Source organism: Sapajus apella, unplaced genomic scaffold, assembly GCF_009761245.1.
Source record: "Sapajus apella isolate SASKATOON/1434 unplaced genomic scaffold, GSC_monkey_1.0 scaffold18, whole genome shotgun sequence".
Taxonomy (NCBI): domain Eukaryota; kingdom Metazoa; phylum Chordata; class Mammalia; order Primates; family Cebidae; genus Sapajus; species Sapajus apella.
The window spans coordinates 17253018-17263724 of NW_022436958.1; the positions used below are offsets into that span (position 1 = coordinate 17253018).

At 42.3% G+C, this 10707-nt stretch overlaps 1 protein-coding gene across 1 annotated transcript; it reads right to left on the bottom strand.

Moving 5' to 3' along the window:
• Window positions 1-2549: 2549 nt before the first annotated feature.
• RPRM (reprimo, TP53 dependent G2 arrest mediator homolog) lies at window positions 2550-4063 on the bottom strand. The gene has a single exon (XM_032286420.1). The coding sequence runs from the start codon at window positions 3762-3764 to the stop codon at window positions 3435-3437; it is 330 nt and encodes a 109-aa protein (XP_032142311.1). The 5' UTR covers window positions 3765-4063; the 3' UTR covers window positions 2550-3434.
• Between the last annotated feature and the right edge of the window lie 6644 nt (window positions 4064-10707).

A 10707-nucleotide genomic window follows, 5' to 3' on the forward strand; every position in this document is an offset into this window, starting at 1 on the left:
CTCTCTCTCTCTCTCTCTCTCTCTCTCTCTCTCTCTCTCTCTCTCTCCCCCTCTCTGTCTCTGTCTCTCTCTTTCAGGGCCTCCCACTAATTACTGACCAAGACTTCAGTGTGGTGTGGTAGAACCTGCCTATTTGGTTATTTATCTAAACTTCTGGTCTTTTAAGGCTGACATTGTTTTCTTAGGTGAAACACAGGCTTTCAGAACCTATTTTTCTTAGAGAATGTTTGTGGGAAAGGACCGACACTCCATAAATTCTGAGCAGAATTAAAATGATTCATTTAAAGCAGTTTTTAGAATGAGGGACAAAGAGAGTCAAAGGCAGAGTGAGAGAGGGAGTGGTGTGGCCTCAGAAAGTGGTTGCTCTGTGGCCATCGGGGAATAGAGAGTGTAAAAAGCTTCTTGCACAGATTGCCTCATCTAGAAAAACCAGAAGCACTTGGCATCTCTCTAAGTAACAAATGGATCTAAGGGCTGAAGAGAAGGGTTGTTGGCAGGAAATAGTCTCCAGGGCTATGTGCACTGCAGACTGTGCATTTCCCTATAGTGCATAGATCATAGATTACAAAGCTGTATTCGCCTACCTTTTCTACCTACATTTTGCAGGTTCTGGTTTGTTTGATGATCACAATTTCTGGGGGTAAGAGAATAAATATAGATAATTGAGATAAAGAGAAACTGTAGATTTTGCTTTTGAGGTTCAGGGAGGAGGAAAGAAAGAGGTGTGAATAAATATGAAAAGAAACAAGATAGAGAAGATAGAGGTCTTCAACCTTGGGAAGGATCTTCTCTCAACTTTCAGGACTTTTGTTTTAAATGAAAACATGTGTTCTATACAACTTAAAATTGACCTGTAGGTTTGAACCCTCCTCCAGCCTCCCCGTGTCTGAAACTCAAAGCATGTACCTGTACACAGCAGAGTACAATGCAAGATTCCTACACTCTACCCGATTTGTTTTTTTTAATCCCAAATCAAATTCTACCAGAGTACTGAATTCACTGGTGAGCTAATAAATCTTCCAGAAGAAGGGACCCTCAGAGGCTGTTGCAGCCACAGCCTGAGTTAAATTTTAATCGTCTGCTTTGTCCCAGAGAATCCCTTGCTCTGCTTTGTCTCTCCCTTTGAAAAATGGAGGCAGCAGATTTACTCGGTGCCACAGAAACTGTCTACAAAATAAGACATTGCCATTTCTTGTCCTATCAGTTAGCAAAAGTAAACTGCCTTTCAAGACTCCTGCTGACTACCTATTGACTATTTCTTGACCCTGCCCCCTGGCCAGATACCAAAACAACAAACAAGCAAACCGTTTTCTGTTTTAAAGACAGGAACAACCAGCAAAACTTCAAAGTCCTTTTTTCTCAATCCTGATATCCATTAGCATTAAAAAAAAAATCCTAGATTGTAATTTCTGGCAAGGTTTACTTGAGAGTAAAATGGACACTTAATAGTGGATATGACATTAAAGGCACTCAAAACTTTTGATCCCAATCTTTGAGTCATTCAGTGTTTACACCAGTTGTGCTTCTTTCTGAGTAAATGGAACACTTTATTGTTATTTGATTTTAGTTACTCTTATAGCTGCCATTGTGAAGTCTTTGAAATTTTAATTGCTATAGCATCTTAGTGGATTCTTTATAATCTTGAAAATATTTAGAATCCTATCCCAGGCATAAAAATAAACTACTCAAAACCTCTTGTCAAGTTTATGCTCGAAGCTATTGTATCCTTTGGGTTATTTTCACAGGTACGATTTTTTAGGCGTTTCTTTCTAACACTGTTGAATTTCTGAGCCTTAAATGTGTCAACGGCCATCCATAGCTCTACTCCAACCATCCTTCCCAGTTGCGGTTGTTAATACTCATCTCCCACATTCAGGACCTCGGCTAACTCCTCTGAGCCCTTTGCCTGGTCTGGGGCAGACTCGATTACAAAGAGCAGGCTGAATCTTAATCTGGTCTTTTTGTTAGAAAACGTAATAGGGCAACGACAATAATGCATCTCATGTTTTAGTAACAGTGGTTTACCCCAGGGAGTATTAACATCACTAACGTCACTGTGTGCCTTAGCAGCTACTTTTCCTCGCATTTTATAATTTCTCCCCCACCATGGGCAGCATCCCAGAGCCGCCTAGCTAACGTTCATTAGGGTAGAGACGCCCTCCCTAAAGGCTGGCCAAGCCGTCTCTTCCTTTCATTAGTGGTGTAATCCTGTGTTCCCGCCGGAGCCTGGCACGGAAGTGTAATCTTCCCGCGGGGGCCCTCCTGTTGTCTAGCCTACCTGAGATCTGAGACTAAATGAAATATAAAATATTAACGATAAGAGAAAATAAAGGATGCTGCTTCTAGGACGGTTCCTGTGCCTGAGGCTGGGGTCTGTCTCACTCATCCCTGGGCCTCTCCATCTGGCCCAGACCTTCGCCCCTCCACGGAATCCACAAGTTGAATCGCAGCTCTCCAAGGTGAATTGCCCTGGCCGAGAGCCAGACTCCTCACCCCCGCCCGGTTCCCCCTGCTGGGGAGCGCAGAATGACCACCAGGAGGCCAGGAACCAAACGCTTAAATGTTGCATTTATTAAGGAAATGTTAAGAAAAAAATAAAAAGTCAAAACGGTGTCACGGATGTCAAGAGCACTTTTGTGGCGTAAACCGTGCAGTTACGAGCTATGAGTTCTATTGTGGGTCTTTGTCCCAGGGCCAGCAGGAACGCCAGGCACCTCCCAAAAGACCCAGTGGGAAATGCACTAAAAGAAACAACGCACCCCGTTCAAATTCGCAGGCTCCCCCTCCCCCCACCCCTTCTCCCACAATGACAAAACTCTAACCCCTCAGGCAGGCAAACAGGCCACGGGGGCAGAAAAAGACTCATCAAATATTTGTATTCAAGCTAACAAACACAAAACCTTTTAAAACAGCACGTTACAATCAAAGGTATTTATCGCCTCTCCCCTCCAGGGCTGGAGAAGAGTGAGAGCGCATCCGGACACGGATTTGTGCGACCCCATCATGTCTGCTGCGTGGTTTTTAACAGGTCACTTTTCCAGTCACAAGGCGATCAGTGCCTCTGGTCTCTCCCCTGCCCGCCCTCTCTACCTGCCCCCAGAGCTTGGCCCACCTGCGGGTGGAAAAGGGCCTTCGCCCCGTCGGTCTCCCCGCATTCCAAGCAAGTAGCAGCTTCCGAAGTTCTGCGCCCTAATCACCCTCTTCTTGTCACTTTCTGCTGAGTCCAGAAGTCTGGGCGCTCTCCTCCGACAGCCAGGCATGAGGACTTTCAGAGGGCGAGGGAGAAACCGGTCGCTTCTCTCAGAAAGGCGGAAGTCAAGAGAAATAATCGACTCCGACAGGTTTGCTTTGCCCAGTCTCTGATGGTGAGAGGAACAGCCGGGCTGGCAAAGTGGGCAGGCGTGGGAGCGGTTGCCGCGGGGGCGGAGGGCGGGTCAGTAAGGCCCCACGACCACCGCCTCCACCTCCTTAGACGGTCTCCGGTCCTTCACGAGGAAGTTGATCATGCCCTCGGACTTGATGAGCAGATTGCAGCCGAGGAAGAAGATGCCGAAGACCACGGTGAGCGACAGCACGCACATGACTGCGATCTGCACCACGCGCATGATGTACAGGCTGCGCTCGTCCGGGCCTCCCTCGGCGAAGCCGTCGTCGGTCACCACGGACGCCTGGGTGCAGCAGCGCATGGCGCGCTCCAGCGCCTCGCTGCTGTTGGCCAGGAACAGGCCCGCCACGTCGGTCTGGTTGCCCAGGGCCAGATTCATCGCAGGAGCGGGCGGCCGCCGCGGTCCGAGGGGTGAGAAGGCGGCGGCGCTGGAGGAACAGGTGCCGGGCTGAGCGCTCACTCGCAGACTTGCGCGCGCGAGGGCTCCTCGCTCTGCTTTCGAAAGTCCCTGGGCCGTGGGAGTTTCTCAAGAGCCTCTCCGACGCGCGCAGCTGCGGGGCTCTTCTAACGCCGTCCGCTCCAGCCCGGGCGGTGCTCGTTCCCGGCGCTTGCTCGACTAGGGGCTGTTGGAACTTGGCGGGGCTGGGCCAGCCCCGCCGTGGGAGGTGCGGGCGCGGCGGCTGCACTGAGCGAACAGCGGCCCCTTGCGGCCGCACCGCCGCGCTGCGCGCTGCTCTTGGGCAGTGGAGGAAGCAAAGGGGCGAACCTGGTCTTCCTTTTCATTGCTTGCTTCTTTTGCAAACTCCAAAGGCCAGGCAGAGGTCACAGTACTATTCTGGCTTGATGAATGATTAAAGAGTTTGGGGGGGAGGGTGCGGTCAGCTGAAAGTTTCAGAGGAACTGGGACACACCAGCTCTGCGTGTCTTTTGCCTGCTGCCCCCCTGCCCTCTGGGCGGATGGAAAGTGGCGATGAATCGCAGGTGCCAGATGGTACTGGCCAAGGCCACCCGCCTGCCGCCTGCGCTTGACTCCGTCTCGCTTGCGTTGGATTTCTAGTGTAGCGGGGGTGATCTGAGAATGTTTCTTACAAAGTAATGAATTTGGCAAGACAGAAAGGCATGGAAGAAGGTAGAAAGGAAGGAAGGAAAAGTAAAAAGGAAGGGAGGGAGAAAGAAGAGCTCTACACCCAACCTCCTTTATAAAAGAGATTGGAAGACAGAGCAAGGCAGGTTTTCTCATGAGGTCTGAGGCCAAGGGAAGGGGGTTAGAGGAAGGAGGAGTTATTCTGTGGCCCTTGGGTGGAGGTGGTTGCCGGGAGCAGGGTCACCTCTCTGGTAAAGGAGGTGAACAGAGTGACCTCTTGCTTGTAATTTTAATTGCAGATGAGTGTTTGGATGTACTTCCAGCATTTTGACCGCTGGCAGTAAATCAGTTGTTTAAGGGAATTGCTCACCAACATCCATCATCTAGAACGCTGGCCAAATGCTGGGAACCCTCCCCATTTTCCATAAGCTGATGCATTTCACCCTTAGTCATTTTAAACTAAAAACAGATGTTTTTATGGGCCTGATCGAAGTTTCAGCCATTGTGATTTTGCTGTAGGTTTCAATGAAATTGTATAAACCTGTCAGATTTTCTTTCTTTTTTTTTTTTTTTTTTTGAGACGGAGTTTCGCTCTTGTTGCCCAGGCTGGAGTGCAATGGCGCGATCTCGGCTCACTGCAACCTCCGCCTCCTGGGTTCAGGCAATTCTCCTGCCTCAGCCTCCTGAGTAGCTGAGATTACAGGCACGTGCCACCATGCCCAGCTAATTTTTTGTATTGTTAGTAGAGACGGGGTTTCACTATGTTGGCCAGGATGGTCTCTTGACCTCGTGATCCACCCGCCTCGGCCTTCCAAAGTGCTGGGACTATAGGTGTGAGCCACCGCGCCCGGCCAGATTAAGTTTCTTAACTCTTAAAGAATATTGCATGTTCCCACGCTCCCCTTTTTATTTTCTTTCCCATCCCTCTTCTTCCCCATTACTCCCTGCCTCCCTCCCTCTTTCTTTCAGCTTTAACAGCTGAAAACCAGTAACTTGAACTTTCGATGGCATACACTTACTATTAAGTGTTCTCACCACAAATAATTAATAAAAATTTGAGATAATGGCTATGCTAATTACTCTGCTTTAATCATTCCACAATGTATATGTGTATCAAAATATCACTTTGTACCTCAGAAATATGTACAATTATTTATCAATTAAAACTAGAAAACAGTAGCTGTCTTGCCATTTTAACTCTATTCTTAATTTCATTCTGTTTGCTTCATAAGTCCTCTTATTTCTGTCTCTTAAAACATCATTTATTCCATCTTCAGAGTGTTGCTTAAACGTTTTTGCACTGCTTCATGACTATCACAAAATAGAATTAAATGCCTTCTGGTTGAGTTTTCCATTTTTTGATGTTTATTGTATATTAGCTGCAATAAGTTTGAGTTTTAAAGTAGCTGTTATTATTGTTATTTTATTTTATTTTATTTGAGAGGCAGTCTTGCTCTGTCGCCCAGGCTGGAGTGCAGTGGTCAATCTCAGCTCACTGCAACCTTCGCCTCCCGGGTTCAAGTGATTTTCCTGCCTCAGCCTCCCCAGTAGGTGGGACTACAGGCGTATGCCATCAGGCCCAGCTAATTTTTTTGTAGTTTTAGTAGAGATGGGATTTCACTGTGTTAGCTAGGAGGGTCTGGATCTCCTGACCTTGTGATTCACCTCCCTTGGCCTCCCAAAGTGCTGGGATTACAGGCATGAGCCACCGTACCCAGTCAGCTGTTGTTATTTTGCGGGGGATGTTTAACAGCTGAAAACTCAGGCTTGGGCTTCTTCCACAATTCACTGCTTATTGTTCTAGTTTCCCGCAATTTAATTAGAACTAAAGAATGCCTCACTCTCAATTTATTCTTTGAACAAATTTATTAATAATTGATTAGTAAGAATTTACTTAAATCTCACCATACAATCAGTCTATCTTACTTAATGTGGATAGTCCTTAAGAATAATAAAACATAATGTATACATGAAAAAAGTTGCAACAATTAAGACAATATAAAGTAATCCTGAAATAAATGGTAGAGAAAAGTAATAGAAATTTAGAAAAGTCAAAGGTCAGAAAATAGAGGCCCACCTCTAGGGATGTCAAGTTGTACAGAGCTGTGTGTTCAATAGAAGTTACGCGTAAGCAAATGGAGAGGGACTAACCCCTCCTTATGTGACAAAAACCAAGAGTTACTTTATAGTACATTTGTAAGGTCCAGTATGGAAAGATGCTAAAAATGTTAGTTGAATCACTAACAGAATATGAGTATTTTATTGCTATTAAGAGTATTGCTGTTTTAATCAGGTCAGTGTTAAAACGGTCAAAACTTGGAGTCCAGGAGAGGTCATATATTTAATCAGATCTTTGGGAGGGAAAGCACACTTTTAAAAGACATAAAGTACCACTATGACTTTGTTTCTTTTCTAAATTGTTGATCAAGGTAATAGGTATTTCCCCCATCAGCTAGTTCAGCTCTCTGGTTTTGTTCAACACAATCTTGGGATTGTTTCCCTTATTTTCCCTCCAATCTGATTTGTTTGAATAAAATTACTTGGAATATTTAGATGGAAATTAATTATAAATGTAGTCATACAAAAATTATGTTTTTTATTCATTCGTCAATTGACTTAAGGGGATCTGTGTTGCTAGAGAAACCTTTATCTTTTACAGAAATCTTTTATTTATCTTTTCCTTTTGTATTTTCAGCAAACAGTTTCCTCTCAGTTTTACTCTTTTTATTCACCTGTTTCTTAAGAGAATCTTACAAGTGTGAAAAAAGAAATATTTAAGAAATGTTGACATTGAAAATCTTAATTTCCAGAATAATGAATGAATATATGGTATGGGGGGAACATACTGGTAATTCACTCTAAAGCAAAGATTTTTGATACTGAGAAAGACTAACTGCTGTATTTATTTAACTAGTATCCTCTTCTACCTCATTGGAAATAGGTAGGTGTGATTTTATGAGAGTTAAAGGCTCAGTGTTTTATAACATACATGTTACACAAGGACAGAAACACTTGCCTACTCTTTCTGGAAATATATCTTTGGCTTATAATGCATTCTGTATGGGTATTCCAGGCAGATATGGTTGATTGCTGTAATCTATAGTTTGAATAGCCTTGAAATAGAACCAGATAATGCCAAAAGATTTTTTATTTACTCTTTTTGTACATTATGAAAATATTAAGCATTATGTACATTATGTATTAAAGTATTATACATTATGAAAACATGATATTTTTAAAAAGGAAATATCAAACATTGAAAGGATATTTATTGCTTTGGGACAAGCTTTTTAAAAAATAAATTACATTCTATTATACAATGTAAGTAGGAGTAAGAGTAAGACTAAGAACTCCTATTCAGAAGCCATTCATAATGGTAAATTCCATAGCCGAAAAAAGAAAAAAGCCAGAAATAACCAAAATAGGTTATTGAACCACCAAAATAAATATCATAAAAGCTAAATACCTAAGCTGATATATTTTGCCCTTAGGTTATCCCCCCAAATTCTTTCTCAGAACCTACACACTCATTTTTCACAGTTTTAACTCACTTCTTTGTCTGTTTTTCTTAACGACAGGATATCAGTATCAACATGTGGACTAAAGAGGAGGAAATGGCTAGGGGTAGGTGATTTTACAACCACAAAGAGTAACAAGAGAAGGGAAAAACAGAATGTTAAACAGCATACACAGATTTTCTAAGAGCATTAAGTAATAGTTTGGAGACATTTAATATAGAGACAAGCAGTCTAAATGGCAAGTAGACTATATAAAGACATGTCTTTGAATCCCGTTGTCTTTACTTACTTGCCATGTAATCTTGGGCAAGTTCTTTTTGTTTGTTTGTTTTATTTTATTTTATTTTTTGAGATGGAGTCTCGCTCTGTCACGCAGGCTGGAGTGCAGTGGCACAATCTTTGTTCACTGCAACCTCTGCCTCCCAGGTTCAAGTGGCTCTCTTGCCTTAGCCTCCCAAGGAGCTGGGATTACAGGCATGCACTACCGCACCCGGCTAATTTTTTGTAATTTTAGTAGAGATGGGGTTTTGCCATGTTGGTCTTGAACCACCAACCTCAGGTGATCAGCCCACCTCGGCCTCCCAAAGTGCTAGGATTACAGGCATGAGCCACTGCGCCCAACTTTTCAAAACAAAACAAAACAAAAACAAAAAACCAAACCTCTGTGTACCTCATTTACTTATCTGTGAAATGGGGATAATATTTCACAGAATTTTGAGAGGATTGATCTATTCTACGGAAATAACTGGAAAACAGTACCTAGCACATAGCACCATCTCAAATAAAGATATGTTGCAATAGTTTCTAAGGTCGCATCAATATGCATAAGTCATTAAATGAAAAAAGCCATTAAATTTTATTCAATATTTTTCTTTTAAGAAGGCTGGAAAGTGAGTAAAACATTTTAGAAAGATTGCCATATAAAATGGTTAACCGTGGTGAGTAAAAAATGCTAAGGATATGGAGAAATTTATACATTGCTGGTGGGCTTGTAAAATGGTACAGCGTGGTGAAAAACACCATGGTGGCTCCTCTAAAAATTAAACATAAAATTACCATGTAATCCAGCGATTCCACTTTTAGGTATATACACTTCAACATTAAAATCATGTACTTAAACAGATATACGTATACTAATGTCCATAAAAGCATTGTTCACAATGGTCAAAATGTGGAAGCAACCCAAATGTCCATCCACAAATGAAATGATAAACAAAATGTAGTATTTACATAAACAGAATATTATTCAGCCTTAAAAAGGAATGAAAAAAAATTTTTTTTGAGATGGAGTTTCACTCTTGTTGCCCAGGATGGAGAACAATGGCACAACCTTGGTTCACCACAACCTCCGCCTCCAGGGTTCAAGCGATTTTCCTGCCTCAGCCTTCTGAGTAGCTCAGATTACAGGCATGTGCCACCACACCCGGCTAATTTTGTGTTTTTGGTAGAGACAGGGTTCGTTGGTATTGGTCAGGCTGGTCTCGAACTTTTGACCTCAGGTGATCCTCCCACCTCGACCTCCCCAAATGCTGGGATTACAGGCATGAGCCACCACTCCCAGCCTTGAAATTTTATATATGTTACAACATGTATGAACCTTGAAGACATGCGAAATGAAATAAGCCAGATAAAAAAGAATAATACAGTATGATTTCACTCTTACATGACATACCTACATTACTGAATTCAGAAAGTAGCATGATAGTTACTATGGATTGGGAAGAGGGGTAACAGTAGCTATGGGTACAGAGCTTCAGTCTGGAATGATAAAGAATTTCTGGAGATGAATAGGGAGACGGTTGCACAAAAATATGGATTTACTGAATGCCTCTGAATTGTACAGATAAAAAATTGTTAAAATAGTAAGTTTTAAGTTCTATGGTCTTCACTACAATAAAATATTCTAAATATTTTAAATTACATTTGACATAAATATTTACATTTTTGAATATACAAAAAACTTAGAAAATAATCCCCCAAATTTATTACTCTGGTAGCTCAAAGGTACTTACCCTAGTAATGTAGACTAATTTTTTTTTCCTTTTTACTATGCTTATTTGAACATAGCCATGACTATGTAGTAAACACAATTTTATACCTTGCTTTTCCTTTTTGATACTATATTTGCTCATGGCATTAAAAAATTATATGCACATTTTGAGTATAGTATTCAATTGTGTGAACATAGCATTATTTATTTATTAAACCATAACTGAGCAGTTATATGTTGATCTCAAATATTGTTATTGAACAAATTATACACAAAGAACATTTTTTACTTACAAATATTTTCTATATTTAAATTACACTTCTAGAATGAATTTACAAAACTGAGATTTTTAGTAAAAACTATTACTTTTACAAAAAGCAAAAAGCAACCAAATTGTTTGCCAAAAAAGGTGTTACTGGCAATGAGCGTTGGCTCACGCCTGTAATCCCAGCACTTTGGGAGGCGGGGGCGGGCAGATCACGAGGTCAAGAGATCCAGGGAGACCATCCTGGCCAACATGGTGAAACTCCGTCTCTACTAAAAATACAAAAATTAGTTGGGCATGGTGCTGCATGCCTATAGTCCCAGCTACTCTGGATGATGAGGCAGGAGAATCACTTGAACCTGAAAGGCGGAGTTTGCACTCAGTTGAGATCACACCACTGCACTACAGCCTGGTGACAGTGTAAGACCCGTCTCAATTTAAAAAAACAACAAAAAAAAGGTGTTA